This window comes from Plectropomus leopardus, chromosome 3 (genome assembly GCF_026936395.1).
Source record: "Plectropomus leopardus strain MGB_pleo_1.0 chromosome 3, ASM2693639v1, whole genome shotgun sequence".
Classification (NCBI taxonomy): Eukaryota; Metazoa; Chordata; class Actinopteri; order Perciformes; family Serranidae; genus Plectropomus; species Plectropomus leopardus.
In genome coordinates this window covers 5,770,305-5,793,883 of record NC_142178.1, presented here as the reverse complement: position 1 = coordinate 5,793,883, position 23,579 = coordinate 5,770,305, and the positions used below count along the sequence as shown (strand labels likewise).

Here is a 23,579-nt window from a genome sequence, read left to right as displayed (position 1 = left end):
CCTTAAGCTTTTCTGTGTAATTCTTTTACTTCGGCAATGGTCTCATACCTTTGCAGCCATGATAGTGCAAACTTTTAAGGCCTTTTTTTCGAAAAAAACAAAAAAAACAAAACATGGCTCAGTGACGTCATTATGGAAAGCAGTATATTTTGCTAAATATTTGGAGCACAAAAACAATACTGATCATTAGAAAGCTAAGAATCTAGAGCTAAAAATCTCCCTTTTCCAACAGTGTACAAAACTCAAAATGTGTTCCAGAGTAAATGTGACTAAAAATGCAAATAGCATTTTGCCAAACTTTGTGTAATAAAAATATGTATAAAGCAACTTAATATACATTATCAAACAATGATATATCTACCAGCAGACATTATATTTGTGCAGATAGTGGCATAGAGAGCTATTGGGTTCCTGTTAGATCACTGATTTTAACTTGAACAGTGAGTATTATTGTAATGTTCTATTTCTACTCTGTATGCAGCATTCCTGTTTGGGGGCTACATACATAATATCATGTAGATCAATGTGTAGACTAAAAGACCACTGAATATCTGAACGTACCATCCACACTTGTGTGGATTTAACTGTGGTTTTCTGTTGAAGCACTGTTTGCTTTAGCATTTACATAAGTGTTGGCTTACACATTAGTGTTGGCCAATAGTTCTCTCTGCTATTGTCTGAAGGCCAGCCTTAAGCAGAAGCCACATATGGTAGTGCTTTAAAGCAAAACAGTGATCGAACTCTTTTAACTTGCCAGTCGTGCTCAAAGATTTACAGTCAACTGAGAAGAGAAACATTTTAGCAGATCTGGTTCTCCCATTGTTAGAGATGCAGAAGAGTTTGAAAATATTTGCAGCTAAATGTGAACTTGCTGTTTCTGATATGTCTGACATTGCTGGACACATCAGAGGAGTTCAGGGCTGAAATGGAAATGCAGTAGAGGGGTTACTTTTGGATGTAATTTGAAATGCACTTGTAAAAATATTGAATATATGGCTACATACCGATTCTGAATATTTCAAATGGTTTCAATGCTCATTTCATGTACCAGCCACGCTTTCTCGCTGTCTCTTATTGTTAATGTTAACTACAGGTATTCTGCTGCTCTCTGCTACTAACCCAGAGAAGAACAGTCTTTGTTGTTATCTTATAGCCTTGTAATATTTATCTTTTAAATAAAATATGAGTGTGTGTGTGTTGGAATGTTTAACTGAGTAGCAGATGGCTTTATATGGCAGCTTCAGCCACCAGTGTATAAATGCGAATTGGCACAGACATGACTGTAAGTCAAGTATAAACTGATACCATTGGGGTGGTTAACGATCAAGGTCACGGTGACCTTGCATTTGTCTCTTTTTTTGTGAACACAATATCTCAAAAAAAAACCTTGAGGGAATTTCTTCAAATTTGGCACGAACGTCTACTTTGAGTCATGGATGACCTGATTAGCAATTAGCGGTCAAAGGTCATCGTGACCTTGTGTCCATCTCATTATTGTGAACCCAATATTTACAGAAGGCTTTGAGGGAAGTTCCTCAAATTTGGCACAAATATCCACTTGGACTCACAAATGAACCCATTACAAAGGTCCACTTTAAGTCATGGATGAACTGATGAGAAATTAGTGGTCAAAGGTCACTGTGACCATGTGTCTGTGTCATTATTGTGAACGCAATATCTCAAGAAGGCTTTGAGGGAATTTCCTCAAATTTGGCAAAACCGTCCCAGTTGAACTCAAGAATGAACTTATTACAAACGCCTACTTTGAGTCATGGATGAACTGATTAAAAGTTTGGGGTCAAAGGTCACCGTGACCTTGTGTCTGTCTGATTATTGTGATTGCAATATTTCAAGAAGGCCTTGAAGGAATTTTCTTAAATTTGGCACAAACATCCACTTGGACTTAAGAATGAACTGAATTTGGTTTCGAAGGACAAAGGTCAGGGTCACTGTGACCTCACTAAACATGTTTTTGGCCATAACTCATTAATTCTGACTGAATGTCACACAAATATCTAATAGGAGGAAATGATGAAGTGATGACATTTTATACCCAAAAGGTCAGAGGTCACTTTACTGTGGTGTCATAATGTTCTGCAAAAACACTTATCTGGCCATCACTCAACATCATAACTCAGGAACAGAGGGGGAGACATTTGGTGAGATACTGAATCAGTGACACCAATCTTGGGTGTCCACTTTGACACTGTGCTGATTGTATAGATCTTTGTGTTTTCCTGGGGAAGATGCATGTAGAGCATCCATGTTTTCACAGAAATGGATGCAAACTGTTGATGCAACTTGACAGATTTGCAGAGGCATACAGGCGGTAATTGTAGTTTAAAACGTGAAATCATGTGCAGGCATTTTTGTCCACCCTGAAATAATGTGTGTGTGCATACAAGTACAGACACACACAAGACTCTCACTTAAAAGCTCATTATCCTTGCACAATGCAAACCTTCAGCAGCCCTCCTTCAGCGCTTCACTTTCTTGCTTTGCACTTGCGCCATAATTAAAACAGACTTTTACCGCTGTGGTCAAGTAAAAGTTCAATGATAGTTGGATGATCCAAAGTGAAGCGTTTTGTGTTTTTGCACCCTGCCACCTGCATGAAAAATACATAGCAGCACAACAGCGATCCATTGTTTGAGTGCATGTGTGTGTGCCAGACTCCTGCCTCTATTGTGATCATGGTCAGTCCATCAAAGCCCGGAGAGGGTGTCGGCGAGGCATTTGGTCCGCTGTCTGCTTCACACTTCCTTTGTTTGTGTGTGTGTTTGTGTGTGTGCTGGCCCAAGCCTCTGTCTCCCCGCACTTCCTCCTCACCATTGTGTGTATGGAAGCACATGCTCTCTCTCTCTCTCTTTCTCTCTCTCTCTAATCAGTGTCTTATTGGGCTGATCCCCCGAGACCATGGATGAGCTATTTCTGGAGATTCCTGTTATGAAAAGATTATTCCCCTCCCTACTGTCTTACTCACCCTCTCTCTCTCCACACACACACACACACACACACACACAATCACACACACACACACACACAATCACACACAGACACACACACACACAGACACACACAGCAGTCAAACTCATTATCTCAAACTGCATCAGTGAAAGGCAGAGGACACAGGCTTGTCATTGGAGGCATTTAGATTCAAGCTTCAAGGACTATTGCAGTACCTTGCTTCTGAAACACACACAGAGCACATTGACAATTGTTATAAAAACGCCCCTTTCTTCCTTGTTTTTGATTACTTTATGGCTTCCCCATCTGTTATGGACAGCATCTTTATGGCCCTGTTATCTGAGATTCTCAAAAAGAAAATCAGATTATTGCTGTTCAGACACACACATATACACATCCAACATGCTCCATGCCTCTATTTCATGATGGCCACTATGACCTTTGCAGACCTATACTTTGGCTATCTGTTCAGTGAGTCTTTGTCGGCACGGCCTTGGGTGTTTGCTTGTGTTTTGGACTGACACGTCCGTCCTCTGACCCTCACCTGGCCCTGCTGTTTGGGGTTAAGTATGGCAAGAGGGGAGCGTAAACCCCGAGGCAAGCCCTGAGGAGGGAGAGATCTTTCACCTTTCTCTCACTGTTCTGTTTTTGTTTTTCTGGGGTTTTTTTGTGTTTAATCTTACCTTTATGTCTTTATTTCTGTCCATATGCCTCAATGAAGTTTTTAAAAATTATTTGACACCCATGCTTCCTCTATTTTCCTTTTGTGTCTCCTTCCTCTGTGCCTCGGGGTTAGGGGTGACACTGAAGTTTACAGCCTACAACAGTCACCCTTTTTACACAGAGATCACACAAAAGGGCTGCTACGAAGACCCTTCTCTATGCCCCCGTTACATATTTTCATACATACCCAAACAACAAACACTGGTGGCATCTTGCCGCTCCAGTGTGTGATTTTAGACAGTGTGGCAATGTCGGCATCGCAGGAATCAGAAGTGGTGTGACGAACATGATGTTTAACACAATAGTGTCTGCCTCTAGTTTGATATATAATATATGCACCAGCAGCACTTTATAACTAATAACAAAGGCATAACAATCATTTACTGTCGCTGTTATATAGAAACTGATCTCGCCCTCTGGGGGGTAAGGGGGATATCTGAGGATAAGGAACTCCTGAATGCCATTGTTGTCCCAGTTTGTGGATATTTATGGCTGCTGTTTTTCTTCCTTGGGTTAGCTGCTAACTGCTGCTAGCTGCTTTTCATTCCAAGTCATCACATATTGCCACTTTGCAGTGGATTTCCATGTCTACATATTATGCTCTAGGTATCCTTCTGTGTCTGCTCTTTACGTTCAGGGATGCCGCTACTGTGATGTCAACACAAGCACATGTTGGGATTATGCTTGCAGGTTCCATCCGGCTGCATTCTCACCTGATGCTTGCGTGTCCGCATATCATGCGGATGCAGCAGGTGCTGTCTGGCCCTCCAGCGTTGTATAATAACACCGACGACTTCAGAATGAGAAAAGTCTTCTTTGAGTTAGCTGCTAATGATCCCGTCCTGCTGGATGTCCTTTTTACAGAGACATTATTTCAGTGCTGTTACCACCTCCCAAGGCAGCTAAAAGGCAAAACAACCTTTTCCTGTCATTCCACGATCGTACCTTATAGACAGAACAGCGAAGCGGAGCAGTTTTCCAATGTAAACAAGGCTTGTCTTACTGTTTTTTCCCCCTTTTTTCTGTCTTTTCTTGTATTTAATCTTACAATTGTGTCTTTATTCCTGGCTGCATTTTTTCTTTTCTTTCTCACCCTGGGTTCAGCCCCTCCCTCTGTGTCTCAGTGTCTGAGGCAACCCTGACAAGTTTACAACCTACAACAGTAGCTGCACCCAACATCCCAGCAGCAACACGTTGATTGGGCATACAAGACCAATTTGGTTCAAATCAAATATCTGTGGTTTATTTTGTGTTTCAAAATAGACATGATAATTAAGAACAGCCAGAGACATGAGTAAAATGTACGATGAATCACGACATAATCCACTAAAACTTCCCTCCCAGTGTGCCTTCCAGGTAAAAGTGTTTATTTTGATTCCCTTTCCAGGGAAAAGTTGCATTTAATGCAGGCTTAATCCCTAGTGTCTGCCCGCTGTAACACTGATGCATCTCCTCATTTCCTCTCTTTTGTCCAAAGCCCTCATTATACCCGCGTGTATTTGATCTGTATCTGAATCATAAGCCAAACAAGCGAGGCCGACTCTGGCGCGCTTTGATGAATGAAAATTGTAGACACTGTAAAGAGAGACACTCACTTGCCCCGCAGCGACTGGCAGCAGCCGCAGTCTGCTCGTCTGATCTCTCACACTTTACCACACACATTCATCAACAAATCACTGGTGTTGTGGTGTATTTATCACCGCAAAGCAACTCCAGAGTGCAAACCCACTCAGCTCTGCGCCGGGCTGTTGACCCGTCTCAGTGGAGGAGGGCTCTGGGTCGGGGTTTTGGGTGCAGCCTCTGGGTGGTCGGGTTTTGTGGCTCGGGGATTTGGCCTTGTTTGGTAATCTCTCTTCATCTCTTCTTCCTCTCTTTGCTTTTTCTTTCTCTCTCTCTCAGTTTCTCACACACACACTAACAGATCATAATTATCTTTCTCCCTCCTGTCAGGTTACATATTTTTAATTTAAGAAAAAAAACGTATTAAATTTATTAAATCAGAAGATCACATTTTGTAGTACGGAAACACTAATCACAATACATTTTGAGCACTGGCTAAAATGTGTTCGTAGCATCAAATATTCAATATTCCACAATATTCAACGTACCAAAAGTTGATATTGAATCGGTTGCCAGATTTTTATTGTTTACGTGCTCTTTCATGGAATTTTTCCTGATCTCAATCAAAAAATCAGAAAACTTTGCAACTTTGCTTTCTTCCAGGCTGCATTTAGTTCACATAAAGCTGCTTGTTTTGTTTCGTTGACATTGGCTTTACTTCTGTGTGTGCTCCCAACACTGTACGTGTAGCAATAATACTGCAAAGTCCACTTTTTTTTTTCATTCATATCCTGAATTTAATCACATTTGGAGTACATTAAACACCAAAGACATCTAATGCCAGCCTTACACCCAATGACATTTAAAGCAATTTCAATGTTGCAGACAAATTTCCAATGTCAGAATCAACTCATGAGCAAAAGCCAAAACATGCAAAGTGTGGGTTAGTGTTTGTATATACTGAATATTTAATATCCATGTATTTTGCAGCACATTTGTTCTAAGAGAAAATGACAAAATTCTTTGTTTCATGCAAAGCTTTATGAAAGTCAAAGCTTGATGTTGTTACCCTTCAATGAATGTCTCAGTGAGAGTTTTACCATTTATGTTCATTTTTTTTTTGATTGTATGACCATGAAAAATCTGGGTTATGTTTTACATGGGTTATGGGTTACATCCAAAATGTAAAATATGTACTCAGATACAGTTTATCTCTATGGCTTATATTGATGCTGAATTGACAGGAATACTGTCAACATAAGACGCCTTTTATCTTGTGTTTCTACAGTTATGTGTTTTTGTGGGCATGTAATATTTCTCAAAGAGAGTTTGGTGGAACATTTTCCACCAGGAGCATGATCGGAAATAATCCCAAAAGGAAATCTAGTTGTAGTCTTGTAAAAAATGACCCTGACCCTCTTGCAGGGTCTTACAGTTTGACTAAATATCCATAGTCCTCAGATGTGAAAGGGTGTCAGTTTTTAGTCTTTTCAAAGTCTTTTCAGAGTCTTCTAGGTAGGCATAATGTGCCAGGTTTTTTTTTCTCAGGAGTTGGTGGAGACCAAATGAGAGATAAAAACAAAGCAAATATTGGACATAATTTCACCTGGTTTGCCAGAAACACCACTCCATATCAGTGCTACTACTGTCAAATAGTATTTTCAAAGTCTTCTAGTGTATGGTACGCATGTCTCTCTCCAAATGCACCTATTTAGGATTTGGGAGATGCGATGCTGCATAAAAAAGTACTGTCAGCATCAAATACAGATGTGAAGCTGATGAAAATCTGTCGTAGATCACCAGGTTTTTACAACCAGGTCCTCTAGGCAAACATTTGAAATGACTCCCACCAGAGGATGGGACATTTTTGTGGATGCCCATGGTGTACAAACTTGTGATTTTGCTCACTTTAATAGCTGGCATGCAGGATCTCTTCTGGGTGAATCACTTGTGACTCTGCAGTCAGCTGGGAGCGCTGTGGCAGCCAACAACAGACAGCACAGTTAGCCAGGATTTTCTGCATCATCCTTTCCCCCCTCGCAGCCCAGCCTTTGGATTACATGTATTTCCCTGCCACATGGTGACGCGTCTGGCTTTCCCTTTATGCACTACCTCAGCGCCTGTGTTACCATGGCGATAACACAGAGCTGGCCGATGTCAAAAGCTGACGTCATTTAGGAGTTCTTGAAAACTTTTAATGAGAAGTTCATGAGGAGAAGAGGGGAAAACTGGACGGGCTGTTTTGAAATATAACAATTATAAATGAGTAATACATACAGGGACTCACAAATTTCTGGAACACTTTTCTAACCATATAAGGAGGGATGCAATATATGTATTTTTTCAGCCAATACAGATAACCAATAATAACCTGCTTCTCATGGCTGATACTGATAAGATAACCGATGATTTAACATGTCTGTATTTTAAAAATAAGTTTATAACCTGAATTTTATGCACACCTGAGATGCAGTGAGAAAACATGGATGATTTAATATTCCATAGCCATGACCTAACCAAATCTAACTGCCATCACTATTGTTAACAGACAAAAAACAAAGAACAGTTCTGACTCTTCAAATGTTCATTGAATTTTACTAGTAAAATATATTAAAAAAAAACAGCGTTGGATGTGAGTCTCTGCTTAGGTCATTTATTATTTATTGTTTATTGTTTATTGTTTATTATAAGGATCCCTATTAGCCGACGCCTAGGTGACAAGCTAGTCTTGCTGGGGTCAACAACATAACATTACATTACAACAGAAACAAACAGTTATAAAAATTAATAGCAATCAATAAAATAAATAAGTAAAAAAATTTTAAAAAAATAATGTTAATGGTAATACAAAACTACAAATACATTAACAATAGTTAATCAAAGATAATAAAAATAATTCACCAATTAGTCAATCAACTACCAATAAAATGAAAAAGAAAAAACAATCAGATATTATTCTTAACTATCGTACTCAACAGTAATGCTAACATTCTGAAGACGGTCCTTCAGCGCTGCGTCTAACATACCCAGTAACAGCAGCAGGAAATTCTCCAATCTAGTGGGGAGTCAGGCGGTCGGAAATCAGACCCTTTGCGGAGTCGCATTGTCTTTCACCAAAACTGTGAAAGATGTCAACAACATTTTTTAAAACTTGTTCTTCCTCTCTGTCTTTTTTAACTTCGGAGTTGTACCTCACCTACTGTATTGGGCTGAGTAGATGCTGGCCTTGTTAAGTCAATGACAGACTGGTCGCACGGGCAACAGGCTGAGCAAAGTACACCAGACATCCCTCTCCCCAGCAACACTTTCCAGCTCCCCCTGGGGAACCCCGAGGTGTTCCCTGGCCAGACGAGATGTGTAATCCCCCCAGCGTGTTCTGTGTGCCCACAACACCTCTAATATATAATAATGTAAATTTCACATTATCAGACTAATTTATCACTACAGGATATATTGTGCATCCCTACAAAAAATGTAATAAAGGTATTACTTTCATTCTGGCGGGAAAAAAAGTAGTTTAGAAGTAGAATTAAATGTTTATATAAATTCTTTCAGGGTATATTTAGATATATCCTGTTGTTACAGTAATTGTATTAACTTTCTTTGTAAATGCTTACAGAGTGTAATCAAAGTGCATTAGTCATCAAAGTGTTTAGACCATGAACACTTCCTAAAAACTAGTATCCAGGTCTGACTGTGTTTTTATTGTGGAGTCAACCTGTGCATGCTGTTCCTGTGTCAGGCTTTTCATGGACAGGGGCAGGGCCAAGGACATTACCATACCTGCAACAGTTGTCTTTTCACTGACAATTTGACCTTTTAGACCGATCTCATGTCACAAAGGAGCGTCTTTCAGTTGTCTCCAGTATTTTCTAATGATATGCAAACTGCCTATCAAGCTTGAGTGTGCTGCTGCCAGTTAGAGGAGGTGACTGAGGCTCAGGTCAGGCAGGAGTTGAAATGAACAGAGGGGAGTCCTGGGAAGCTCAGTCAATCAATTTCAACTTCACCCTGCAAAATTTGTTGCGCATATTTTTAAGAATAAGTCAAATCAAATAATTAAATTAGTACAACGGAAAGCATACAGCTTCAGAAGATTAACAGACATTAACCTTTTAACACCTGGCCTAACATCACTTTTCTTGCACTGCATTCAGACGCCTATTATTGGCATTTTAATCTCTTGAAACCTGAGGGAAAATTGGACTGATTTCTTTCAAAAACATGGATAAAAACATAACAAGCAATTTGGCAAGGCATGTCCAACAAAGTGCAAAAAGAGCTAGTAAAAGGTGACACGGAAAAGATCTGAATATTATTCGATTATTAGATGTTATAAATAAATAAAAATCTAGGAAAAATGTTCAGAAAACTATGTTTATAAATTATATATTTAAATTATGTTACAGAAAAGAGGCACTTTTTGAGGTCACTTTCTTGGTTGTTGGTTGTTTTTTTGTTTTTTTTGTAGTAACATATTCTCCTTATTTGTAGGTATTTTTTTCTCATTTGAACCATTTTCTTGCTAATTTAGGGGGCATTTCTTGTTAGGTCGCCTTCTTTCCATGTTTTTAAAAGAAACTTAACTCATTTGCTCAGGTTGTAAAGGGTTAACGGTTGAAGCGTAGAACTGAAATCGATTTGGTCTCATGATTTGTGCGCTTTGAGGCATTATTATGAAATGATATTAAAATCGTTATAAATTTCTTCCCTCTGACGACCTACTGTGATCGGAGCCGTGTGCGTCCAGCTCCCAGCGGTCAGGTGGGGAGCAGCGGGGCAGGGAGCGGGTGGAGGTGGGGGGCGGAGCCACGGCACAGTTGCCCATTCCTAAAGCTTGAATCACCTCCTCTCCTCTCCATTCACATTCCAGCCGGGGACCGCTTCATTCAGGGAGTCGCCGCGTCGGACTGATTGGAAGAATTGTGGAAATCTGTGTATCGCAGCCAAATCAGATCATAACCATGGATTTACTGTCTCGCGCAACGCTCAGAGGACATTTGCAGCCGTCTTTATAGTTTTCTGTCCTGCTGGATGTGTCATGCGGGCTTCGTCCTAACAGGAGCGGAGCTGACTGTGGACAGCCTGCCGGGGCGCAGCACGGAGTTTGGGTTTATGCTGAGGCTGATCGCGAGCGAGACATTAAAACATGATATTAACACGTAAGTCCATTCTAAATTTGTTAATGTATTGGCAGATGATTAATGGTTTTCTATTTTTACGCAAAATGTGGACATGCAAAGCGGTTTCCTGTTTATCCAGGGGATGTATTGCTCAGTGGTGGAGATATATGTGCTCTTACTGTTGGCTGCTTTAAGTATTTAAGTCACGTATCGTCTGAATATATGTCGTTCAGGTAAAACACTCTTTACGCCATCTATAGGCGCAGCGGTGGGGGCTGTCAGATAAGAAATCTCCCCTTTTTACGCACAAAACTGCGCGTCTCCAGAGTCCTTACTCCTTTTCACAGCTCACTTCAAAAACTGATTTCTCTTTAAAGTGACTTTTTTTCCAGATTACGCACTAGCTTTTAAGGGTTCCTAACTTTAAGAAAAGTCTTCCCCCCTCACACACACACATACACACGCACAGTCCGGAGCAGGCTCCAGCAGAGCAGCACACACTCGGACGGTTTGATCTGGATTAAATCAAACTGGGATCCGTGTGGGGAAACAGGGTCGCGAACTGGAATGTTCAGCCTAAGTCGTGTTTTGTGTCCAGAAAGATTATCAGGAGCTATTGTACCAGTCAGCGACACTTCTGCCATGTCGGTGCTTTTTTTTTTTTTTTTTTTTTTTATAGTGTGTTTAAGTGGCTGTGCCTTTTGCCTGACGGCCGACCTTTTGGGGGGGGGTTGTGGCTGTTTAAAATCCCGTCTTCAGTCCTGCTGCTGCCAGGCTCAACTTGATTTGTGGGCTTTGGCCTCCTTTGTCTCAACTGTTTTAACTGGTTGTTCCAACACATGGCTCCTTATCAGCTACCTCAGGTCTGGAACAGATATGAGCACAGTGGGGTTCAGTTGGCCCATAAAAGCAAAGAGAATGTGCTCACAGGCACAGACTCCCAGCCATCATTGCATTACTTACAGTAAAGTGGAGAGTGTTTGACACTGACACCATACCTCCACACTAAGGCTGCTAATGACATCATATATTTCTTTTAACCCTTTGAAACCTGGATTGACATCAGATTTCTTGTGCTGCGTTCAGACACCTTTCACAAGGTGTTTGACTCTTTAAAACCTGAGCAAATTGGTGTCAATTCTTTTGAAAACATGGGGAATAATGACAATGACCAAGTTGAGAGAAATGTACCATAAATTGCAAGAAATTAGTAAAAGGTGATAAGAAAATTACTTAAAATTAGTTTTAAAAAAACTGGGACTATTGTTAGAAAATTTTCCCCAAAAGGAAAAGAATATCTATAAAAATCCATTACTAATTATAAGATTTTTTTAAATTTACAATTATCTTACCAAAAGAATGAATAAAATAAGCTTTACTCAGTACTTTTTAGCTTTATGCGTTTCTTTGTTGCTTATTTTCAGGTAATTTTCTTGTCTTTTCAAGTTGCTAGTTGCATCCTACCCATGTTTTTGAAAGAGATCAAACAAATTTGTTGAAAAAAGTTTCAAGAGGGTTAAAAGATCCTTTCATTGAGAATTGATGAAGATGTCATTTTTTTTAACCAGTTCCTTGTAATTTGGTAATCTTTTGCTGCCCTTATAACTAGGTACAAATTTGAACCACAATCTTTTTTGTACTCCCTCTTTGTCTTGCTTCATAATTCATTATTTCTTCCAGTCAGGGATTAGGGTAAGGGTTAGGGTTAGGGTTAGGGTTGGTAGTAGGTAGTGTGTGTTTGGAGAAGAGCAAGTGAAGGAAACACGCTTCACTGCATTCTTTGTGAAACAGGAAGTGAGCTGGGGCCTTATCTGAAGGACTTACATCCAGCTGGCACACGTATTCTTCATGTCCTGTGAGGAGACGCATATGTCCATTTATGCTGTTACCTTCCCTCTGCTGTCCGTGGATCTGTGTGTGAATGCTATCAAAGGGGGGTCTGCGGCAGGTAGGCTGTCACCTGGCTGTGGGAAGCTTATCAGAGGCTTTGAATGTGCCTGGTCACCTGATCCACAGCTCGGGCTCTCTGTGGGAGTATAAATCTGTCAGCGGGGAGGCCTGTGGGGTTAGCGCTGCAATGATCCATATGGGCCAGCTGTGTGTTTGCATGTGTCCACGCACCCCTGCCTGTTGCTGTAACTGGAATGGACCATTGGTAGTAAGCTCATTCTTCTTTTGTGTGTGTGTGTGTGTGTGTGTGTGTGTGTGTGTGTGTGTGTGTGTCAGCGGGGCATAGCTTAAGGCCGGCCAGATGGCGATATTCCTGGCAAGGTCTCACTTAGCCAACAGCCAGACCCTCTCAGCAAGCACCAGCTGTCTCGACCGTGGAATCAGAAAACACGATAGCCATCAGGAGGAAAATCTGTTATCGCCCATCTCTGCATTCCAGAAGAGCACTGGAGGGATTTCACATTGGTCAAAAAAAAGCTGTCGTCTGCAGTTGTCCTGATGCCACAATATGGAGTCAAGCTGTTAAAGACATTGAAATAGTTTCATGAATCAATCAGAAACTTCTTTAAGTTCATGGACACTTCAAGAGTTTGTCCTTGTCCCTGTTGAGGTAAAGGACAAACGCTGTCAGCATCCAGGCTCCTAGCTTTGCTCATTGTAGATTACCACTGAGCCGCAGAGTCTGGTCTGCTTTATCACATCACCTGCCTAGAGCCACTTCACATCTCCTTCAGAAAGGAGCCACGGTTGATAAGAAGCCTCTGCCCGCCATTTGGGTCATTTTACAGTTGGCACTTTGAGACCCGGCAATGATCGGGTAATTCCAGATAAGCCACCTCAGTTCTCAGCAGTTGTTAGCCAAGCATTCTTCTTAATTGACCGACTTCAAAGACACCAGCCCCGCTTGTGATAACTGCATTCAGACTCTTGACCTCCGGTGTGCCATGTATGCAGCAGAGCCTTTGAGGTGGGGAGCAGCATCCTTTGTTTGCGAGCTGCTAACAAACTCCCTCTGGAGCCGAGCCTTCAGGCTGGGCCGGGCCAGATCCCGCTGCCTCCTGCGATGGAGGGAAACTTTGGCCGGCAATTGTGAGAATTTCCTGCCACAGGAAAGGAGAGAAGAGAAGGGTCGAGCAGAGCTGAAATAAGCAGAGAGAGCAAGAGGAGACGAGGAGAAAGAAAGCAGAGAAAAGTGCATGGTGGATAATTTTAGAAGTGGATACCGCTGGGCAGTGAGTGAGGCTTAACCCTGACTGGCAGCTCACCAGTTCAGCTTTGGCCAAAGTCCAGGAGAGAAGCCACTTGTGATCCATATGAAATCTCTATTAGCATTGGCTTGGCTCTGATTAGTCATGTTATCTGCAGATAATCGCTCTCATCTTTCTTTCCCACTGAGAGGGAGTGTGTCTCACTGTGCTGTTTTTGCTTCTTCACATCAGCCTGAACTAATGTGTGGCCATCTTATTCATTCCAGCAGAGAGGATTTGTCTGCATTTCTGTCCACAGAGTTAAGTTTAAAATTTGTCTAAATGATCGGAGATCCAAACATTTTATTCCATGTAACTTGTTCTCATGAGGTCAGTTGGGTTTTAGCCAAATATCCATCTGTCTCTCTGTCCCCACCTGACGGACATGTTTCAGACATCCTGTGTGGCCCCTCAGTAGGACCAGAAGGTCTGCTCTGCACTCAGACTCATGTATGAAGCTATTCAGCTGTGTGCTTGTCTGTCTGTCTCCAAGCCAACCAGACCACAGCCAGAGGTGATGATCATATGAACAAACAGGACAAAGATTTGGTTTAGCAGAAGGTTACCTTTTGCAGTCCAGACAACACATGGTGCTGATACTTAATGTTGCTCCTAAATCTTTTAGCTTGAAGTCATAGCAGTCAAAATGACAAAAGCCTTGCAAAGTTTTTGCGGACTGCTGAATAACAACATTTATCTGCACCTGCTTTCATCCCTGACAGTTGATACCAGAGATGTGAACTCAAGTTTATTGACTTGGACTCGAGTCAGATATGTGAAGACTTGACAAATCAGAAGAGACTTGTGATTTAACTTGGGCTTTAACATCAATATCTTGTGACTTTACTTGAGCCTTTGAAATAAAATTACTCGATACCTTACCAAAGATGAAGAAGTGTAAATTCATTTCACTCAACTTCCTTAGTCAGCTATCATCAGTGCTATCCATTCCCTGTAAGCTGACACTTTATTCATCCGTTCCATTTTGTTGGAGCCAATTCTGTCCAATCAAGTTGCAGGAGAGAACCATAGAGAACTAATGTTACATTACTTGCTGCCAGTTTTGAAAAAAATTAGACCAAAGATTATTTTGTTTGCGTACGAAAACAACACGTTGGTCACTGAAAAGTTAACTACTTGCGGTATGCAACACGTATATCCGAAATTATAGAAAGAGATGTCACAACTTCTGGCTCAATATGACATTTGGAGTTGCACAACTGTTACTCTGTGATTAAACAGCATTATATTTGGTTGAGACTCATTTGGAACTCAAAAATGAAAGTTTAGGACTTTGGAATTGATGTGAGACCTACCTGTCTTGACTTGGCACTTGCCTGTCTTGGCTTTGGAATTGAGTGCTAAGACTTTAAATTTACTGGTGACTTTGAAAACAATGACTTGGTCTCGCCTCTGGTTTTTGCTACATGAGAAAACAGTCTACAGATGCAGAAGAATGTGTCCTGAGTGTGCGGCTCCAGAAATGTGACTGCACATCAGGAAATGTGCGGGCAGCTGTGGCATAATTAGTTTGGAAGGACATGAGGTATTTTCAGTTCTGTGGTTCTGGCCTGAATCCTCTCACATTTGTAATCTGTTGTACTTCAGCCAGCTAGACACATGTAGACCAAATATCATCATTATCAAGGTTTCACTTTTCTATTTGGAGATAATGCAGCAATAAACATTTCTCACTGTGGTATGTGAGCCCTTTGCTGTGAGACATAGGCCTCCATATGTCCAGTGTTGGCTTTGTAGCTGTCTTTAGCCACGAGGACGTTCGGTGGGCGCACACAATCACCGGAGCCAGTGTTTGTCTTGGCTGCCTCCCCATCTATTATCTGGCCAGGAACAAACGAAGGCAGGGCCTTACAGCCGGGTGGTCGGCGGCCACTGCAGCGCCGCTTGGCTCTCTTCCTGTGGGGGAAGCAGGAAGAGGAAGTGAGGTCGTTCCCTGGCAAGGGCTAAGGAATCGGGTTGGACGGTGAGGGAAGACGAGAAATAAAATACACCCTCAAGTTATGGAAGCAAACAGAAATGTGACGGAGTTGGGCGGGGTGCTGTCGGGTGATTTTTATGAGCCTTGGATGTTCTTGTAAACCTTTTATGGCTTTGTTGATCCAACATTTTTTTTTCTTCAAATCTCAGATACATATGAGTGTATGTGTGTTTGGCTCTATTGTTAAATTGTTTGTGCCAGATGCCCCATGCCCCTGTCCACTTCCTGCGGTCAAACAAAAGATGGAAAAATATTCATGCTTCGCTCTGTGAATGAATGGAGCCACAAATATTCGGTTTTATCCATCAGCGTGGTGAATGCTGGTGTCATTATTTTGTTTCCAAAGCACACCAAGTTCACATTATGTCACTGTAAAGTAGATTTGACACACATTCTAGCCCAATGGGGTGTGTCACTGGATAGCTTTCCCTCCAAAGGCACTTAATGGATCCCATAGCCTTCTTTTGGGGTTTTTTGGGGGGGGATTGAAAGCTAACCACGTGTTTGTATGTCTAATTTGCATCTCAATAGCTTTACTGTCTTTTGAGTGGTTTGTCTTTAAACATGAGGTCGGACCTTGCAAACACACACAGACTTGCATGCGCACACAATCACACAGATACACAAGCAAACGCAAGAATCTCCAGCTCCATGCTGTGCTCGCTTTTTCAAGAATGTGGGTATAATTACCCCTCGGTTTTTCCTCTGGGTTCACTACACTCCAAAAATACTCGGCTCAACACGCCCACACAGCCTCGGAGACAGCTCGCATCCACAAGGAGAAATAGAGCTCATTCGTCAAGTGAATCAGCGTTAGTCGTTGATGTGTTATTCGACACTCGGTGCATGCCGGTGTGGCAGCCGTTGCTTCAGGGGTGCTGGCCCCTGCAGTGGCAGAGGGGAGACCCTGTCTCGGTCGTGTCACACCTTGTTGTTAGAGGGTTTGTCTGCCGTCTAGGCTTGTTGTTGGTATGTAAATGCTGGTATATGGTGGAGCCCAGACCCTTTGCAGCAGTTTGACCTGTCTGCCTGACTTTATGGACTTTATGGTTACCTTTCATTTGTCCACATCCAGTCAGTTCCCACATTATTTATTACACCTTTGTCTTTGTATTATCTTTGTATTTCCCCACCAAAATAATGAAACCTCTTTAGTCTCTCTTCAGTCTTTTCTCCTTTTTTGCTCCTGTTTTTGAGCTCGAGCTAAAAACAATCCAACAATTCCTTGGTGTAATTTATCCTGGAAATGAGGTGGAACTGCTGATATTTCCATGATAAAATAAATTACTCTGCATCTCCTTACTGGTGGTTACTATTAGCTCAGTCACGCTCAGCCAAACGTGGCGGTCCTACTTAAATTCTAAAGGGCATCACTCTAATGTCTAAATGCAAGGACTGTAGAAACTGAAATGGAAACTTTTTAAATATCCTCCCTGAACTTCTGAATACCACAATTCTCACATATCTTATTGCATCATAACATTTTGCATGCTAATATTATGTTGCTACATAGTAGCCAATCATTGAATTTTATACATTAATAATAAAAGTAATTTTATAGAAATAAGTAAGTAATGCAAATACAAATAAAACTGGGTAGACTTCTAGAATAAAAGAATACATTTATTTATCAGTCCAGTAGATTCATTTTGGTGAAAGGAAGATGACTGAAGTGAGATGGACAGACTGAAAACTTTACCTTATTAGATAAAACAGATGTTAACAAAGTTTTCCTTTGGGGACATAATATACACCTGAAAAAATGTTTAAAAAGATCATAACATATTGCAAAATGTTTAAAACTACAATAATATTTTACTGTGACTTACGTATCGTGATAATATTGTATTGTTATAATATCATACTGGGATAATATCGTAGCAGAATAATTTGTTATCGTGGGGCCTCTGGTGATTCCCACCCCTATAAAGTATTCAGCTTTCATGTTTTGCAATCATTCGATGTGCTGTCACTTTCATCTGTGGCTCACAAGTGTCTTTTCCTGCCTTTGTTCTACTGGTTTTGTTTACAGGTTTTTCTCAAGGTTGTGCTACATTTGTACTCACTGTCATTTCACTAAAGAGGACATTGTAAAGTCAGCTCCTTAAGGCTTCGGAGACATGTCTCTGTCTGTCCTCCTCTATACAAACTGCTGGCTGTGGGGGTGATGGAGCAGTTTAAGAAGCTGGGGTTTGAGCAGCCATTTGGCATACGTCGACTAAAGGGTTTTCACAGATAATTGGGAGACATCACCATGGCTCCTCTATCACGGTGGACCTCGACAGTCAGTCAGTACTTAGCACAACAAGCCCAAATGTCACACCTTGTGTTTGAAGGAAGTTATTGAAGGGTTTGTTGGAGAAGCGTTGTGAACATGTTGGACTGTGATAATGGCATTGATGGACACTTGGGAGACATACCTCTGATATGTCTTTCTACTTGCACATTAATCAACAGAAGTTCCTGGAATTTTTCAGTGGCATCATGAAGGAACAGAAGCTGATATTATATGTTGTCCACAAAAAAAAGGCAAACCCAGAAACCAAACAAAAGCATTTTTTAAACATTAAAATATCACACAATGACATATGGGAAAAGGCTCCTCATGGAGGTTTTCTGTTGGAGATCTCTGTGTGAGCCAATAGCACTGTCTTACCTGGATAAGGAGCTTAAGTGGCACACACTTGGCGTGTGAGGGGGTTAACATAATTTGCACGAAGGATGCTTTGAGCTCGAGCTTTGGAAGCATGTGAGAGGAGAGTGACCGAGTGTGAGATAGCAATAAGGTCAAGGGGTTCACATTTGATAAGCTGCTAGCATGTCGGAGCGCTCAGTTCCACAGGTTTGTCTTACTTTGATACTGAGGGAGAGGATAACCTTTTAGTGATGAGAAAAAAACTTAGTGTCAGTCGTTTCATTAATGTACTGGTTATATTTTTTGTCTCCTAAAATGCCTAACATGCCTTTGTTTTCTACCGTCTTTTCTCCTCTGCAGAGATCGAAGCCAAAGAAGCCTGTACCTGGCTCCGAGCAGCAGGGTTCCCACAGTACGCCCAGCTTTATGAAGGTAAGGCCCCGCCCACTCTCTCTTAACTGAAATCAGTCATGCAGATCTACCAATGTTAGGTGACTAAAAAGATATATTCTCTTTGATTTTGATTACATTGAGATTGAGGTGATGGTATGGATTTATCTTACCGCTGTGGAAAAGCGACACATCACTGCAGTTTGGCGGTCCTCTAATAGCAAATTATTTCGCTCCCTATTCCTCGTTTTCATACTCATAGAACTGAGGTTTTGTCCAGTGACTACAATAGCTAATGGCAGAAGATTACCAGTGAAAACACAGGGTGTTTATCGACTTCCGTATAAGAGATTGCGATGTTAATTATACATATCTGCTGTGTTATGTTGTGGCACCGAATGTGCTAGACCACAGGAGCAGCCTTAGTCTCCATCTTTGGCATCTGTGGCATGGAGTGTTTTTACTGTTGATAGGCTATTTACTAGTGATGTCTAATCAATCAGAGGGAAGGACTTTTAGTGAGGCTGCAGAGTTGTGACTACAGACATAGGGGCTGCATCAGAGCCAAAATAGGACACGTATGGATGAATTTATTATATTGGTCAAATTTTTTAAAAAAAAGAAGTGGTGATGCCCTAATCATCACACTATCACTTGACTGCAGCATTACAGTGATTCGGTTATCGTCACAGCCACACATTTAGATCACATTAGAAGCTTTGTATTTTTTTAATGTAAGTCAGAGAAGTCAAAATTTGAGCACATTTTGAGCACCTTTTTGGTCATTTACATCAGATGACATTTAGCTCATATGGAAAACCACTGTGGCCTTTGTTGAGTGCACAAACACCAACATGCTCACCTGCTCCTGTGCATGCATCCATACAGCACACACCGCAGAACATTCCCGAGGAGTAAGGCCTGTGTTTTTTTTCCCTTAGCAGCAGAGCATGGCTGAGCTTATGCAGGAAAAGCCACACAAACCACAGCAGCATGCTATATTTCAAACGTTAACTATAGTGTAACCTATATAGTAACTCTTTGAGGACCAAAGTACTGTCTTACCTAAACACTAAACATCTTTTTTTACCCTCTAAAGTTACTCATACACTGACATGTGGTTGAAAAGTTTTAAATACATGCTCACATTCATCAAACATTCTTTACCCTCCATACAGCTACTGTAGCTATATTATGGCATGCAGCGGGCATACCAGTCGCACTTATGTAACTGCAGGACGATGACAGCAGAACCAAGCTGCCATTGTCCACGGGCCATTGCTGGTTGCCACTTAACCGTGAAAGGTTTCCTATTTGAACGGGAAGCTCATTGTGCTTCTGCACAGGTGACTGTTTTTATACAACAGCAACTAGAAATCGCAATCAGTCACTGTGCAGGGTTCTAAACCCGCGCTGGTTTGTGGTAGGAATTTGTGCCGGTGCATGACACATTTTTCCTTCCCTTGTTTCCCTGGGACAGCCTCTATTGTCTGAGTTGTCAGGGCTATTGCCCCACTAAAGATAAGCCCAATGATAGACCTGATTCAGTAGGCTAAAGGTGCTGGCCTCCCTTGAGCTGAATTTTCTTATCATCATCACCCCCAGGGGCTTTCGAAGCAAGATTCCCAGTTTGGGTTCGGTCAACACATTCCAGAAAACATCTTAAAATTCTTCACTGTACCCGACTGCTGAAATATTCTTTATGATTTAACTGCCATTTGGGGTTCCTCTGGTCATGGAAAACCTGGAAAGTCATGGAATTTGCAAATAGCAATAGAAAAGTTTGGGAAAACTCAATATACACTGACAATTTTGGAAAAGTCATGGAATTTTGTCTCACAAACCTGTATTATAACGCATGATATGTTCAAGGACCATCAGAAATGTGAAATTCCAAAGATAATTTCTGTTTTTTAAGTTTCTGGCGATGATAAACTGTGCCTTTTTTTGTGGGATTTTTCAAGAAATAAAAAAACACCAAAAGTTTTTAAGAAAAAACATTGACACAATTTTTTCTTTAGAAATTGCCAATATTAAAAAAAACCCAAAAAAACGACATGTTTTTCTTAAAAGAATTTGTGGTAGAATTAATACAAAACACAGCCAATTGAAGCCAGAAAAACCCCATTAAAGCCAAAAAAGGAAACCTAAGTTTCCTCCCTGTTCTAAAAAAATATATGACATGCTTCCCCCTCTTTGCACTATCCCCTCACCTGTCATAAATAATGAACAGTCTGTAAGTTATAGATAAATTAAATTTTCAGTTTAATTCCTGTTCTGGTCTCGTCATATTTGAAATTAATCTACATTTTAAAAAGCTATTATATAGTAATCTAAAAAAGAAAAGATCAGGAGTATTGATGGTTGTTTCAGAGAATGTATGGTCTTGGAAATTTGCCTCAAAGTCACAGAAAAGTCATTTATTGGTAAAAGAAAAAAAAACATCATCGAAGCAATCCTGATAATGAGGTCGACTGTGGAGAAAGTAGGAGAAAAGGAAGTAGGAGCTCTGAGCAGTGTTGGAGTACCTATTGTCATTCTTCAATCAATCCCTGTGTGCTCCCCCCTGCCTGCTCGGGCTGAAAGCTGCAGCTGTGTTTGTTTGGTCGGCTAAGACGCTACTTCCTCTTTTAGCTTTTCATCAAGGCTGCATGGTCGGGTAAGGGGGAGGTGGGACGGAAGGCCCTGGTGGGTGTTTGAGCGGGTGGGTGTTTTTTAAAGCTAGGGGTTGTATCTTCATCCGAACCCTTTAATCCAATCACCGCTAGTGAGATGCCCTCACTGATTAGACCCTTTCTGTTTAGATGCCCAGTTTCCCATCGACATCTCTTCGGTCACCAGGGACCATGACTTCCTCGATCGGGACGCCATCGAGGCTCTCTGCAGGTGAGATCGCACAACATCTTTTTTTCTTTCTTTTTGATGTTACGTCCTATTCATCTTCTTCTATCTCTCATTTTCCTTCAAATGAAAGCATGAGGGCATGACTTCAAAAGGAGGCACGCTTTGGGAAGATGAAAGAGTGACAGGATAAGCACATTGGAGCCGTGCACTCTGCCTTTCCCTCTCTCCATTAACTTTCCTGTGTCCATATCTCACTCTCATTGTTGTCTTCTTTCTCTGATCGCCCTGGCAACCTCATATCTTACTCCTACCTTTCACAGCTGAATGCCACGGTCACGCAATGCTCTCAAAGACATGTGACACTTGGAAAAAATCTAAATCTAAAATCACACACTGGAGCAGAATGATGCAGCTGTCATTTGGTACTGTGTAAAAATGCAAAGGAGGCATAAAAAAGGGACTTCTGGGCGGCCCTATTCCGCGATCTCTGTGTAAAAAGGGCTACCATTTTATTCCATCTTTTCATATTGTAGAAGACATTTGACACTTGGGAATAAAACATTTCAAAGCTTTTAACATGATGTTTCAGCATTCGTGCCTGTGAAATGGGGCTTAATGGCAGTGAGTATCATTGGAAAGGACTGGGTTTGCATCCCAGTTGGCGCCCCTGTGATATTAATTAGCATATGAGGAGGAGGTTAATGACTCTTTAATGGAGTCGACTCCTTCATCAAATTCCGAGTCTCAGTAATAAACCACAGCAGGTGTCCCTCCATACATCTGGAAGCTATCATCTCAGTGTCTCCTCTCTTGGCAGCCTTTCACCCCCTCTCCCTCCCCACAGCCTAACTATTCTCCAGTTCCCATCCCTTCATCTCTCCATTGTTACATGATCTGCTCTAAGAGCTCTCCAGAGGGTGGACCCTCCCCACCACCACCTCCACCTCCACCCTCCTGTTCCCCTCCTCCAGGTGGCTGGGGGGATAAGCTTTCTGTCCCCTCCCCAATTTTTCGTCACCACTCCAGCAGATTTCATTCTCCCTCTCTGCCTCCCTGCTCATGTGGACATTATCCTTCAGCAGCTCATTAGCCAGCCCCAAACTCCCCCCTCTGTCTTTCTCTTCCTCTCCTCTGTTTTTCCTCCCATTTCATCCTTTCTTCCATCATACATCCTCTTGCTGATGAGAGGAAAAAAATCAGGCATTTGAAACCAATGTTCCATGTGTGTGTGTTTGCAGGAGACTGAACACCCTCAACAAGTGTGCTCTAATGAGACTGGAGATTTCACCGCAAAGAAAAAGAGTAAGTGCACACACATGCATGCATGCGTGCACGCACGCACGCACGCACGCACGCACGCACGCACGCACGCACGCACGCACGCACACACACACACACACACACATTAGCTCCACGCCTTTCTAAAAAGCCCCTCAACCACAATCACACTCCCTCACATCAGCCATCAGTTCAGTGTGTGCCACAGGGCAAAGCCGTGTTTTCTCTCATCTGCTTTAATGAGAAGGCACCTGTTGGGTTTATTTCTATATCAAGTGGACTGTGAGGACCCTAGGGGCAAGGAGGGTAGCTTTAATGTCGAAATGAAGGGGTTGCATTCAGCAGGACCTCCCCCTACTCAAGGCATGCTCCCCTTCTTTCTCAAATACTTCCTCATACTTCTGGCTCACCATAAAAGGACTGAGAGTACTGCTTTTGTGGCACTCTCACAGAACGAAGCCGCAAACAACTCTTGTCTACGAGTGTGCTTTTGCATGTTTTTGAGTGACTGCAATATGTCTTAAAGAGGTATTTCAGTGCTGGAAAGACAGCTTTTAAGTAAAACTGGGCTGTCTATGCCGTAAAAAGACGCAAATATGAGATGAGATTGAGATGAGATAATGAGATTGTCGTTACATGACCAGAAAAAACAGAGAAAAGGAAGCTTTTGTTCAATAGGTAGAAAACCTACAACTACCAGAATGCACTGCGCCGCACCAGACCAATAAATACTTCCGCTGATGGGTGATGTAATGGGCACTGGACTGATCTCATATTATTAATTAAACAGTAAGCTAAAAAATGAAAACTTTTGAGGGGAGAAATATGCAACTCAGTAACAGAGTCTTGGTTTATATTTAATA

The 23,579-nt window shown here is 41.7% G+C and overlaps 1 protein-coding gene across 3 annotated transcripts in view; it reads left to right on the top strand.

Moving 5' to 3' along the window:
* The window catches only part of dlc1 (DLC1 Rho GTPase activating protein), a 133,799-nt gene that overhangs the window by 89,599 nt on the left and 20,621 nt on the right, over positions 1-23,579 (top strand). For 2 of the 3 annotated variants that reach the window (XM_088075421.1, XM_042484897.2), the window contains 3 exons: positions 18,565-18,636; positions 21,399-21,480; positions 22,677-22,740. In XM_088075421.1, the coding sequence (XP_087931547.1) occupies positions 18,565-18,636; positions 21,399-21,480; positions 22,677-22,740 (218 nt within the window). Of the gene's footprint in view, positions 1-10,100; positions 10,413-18,564; positions 18,637-21,398; positions 21,481-22,676; positions 22,741-23,579 lie in introns of those variants that run through there. The other variant, XM_042484898.2, reaches the window with a different exon arrangement.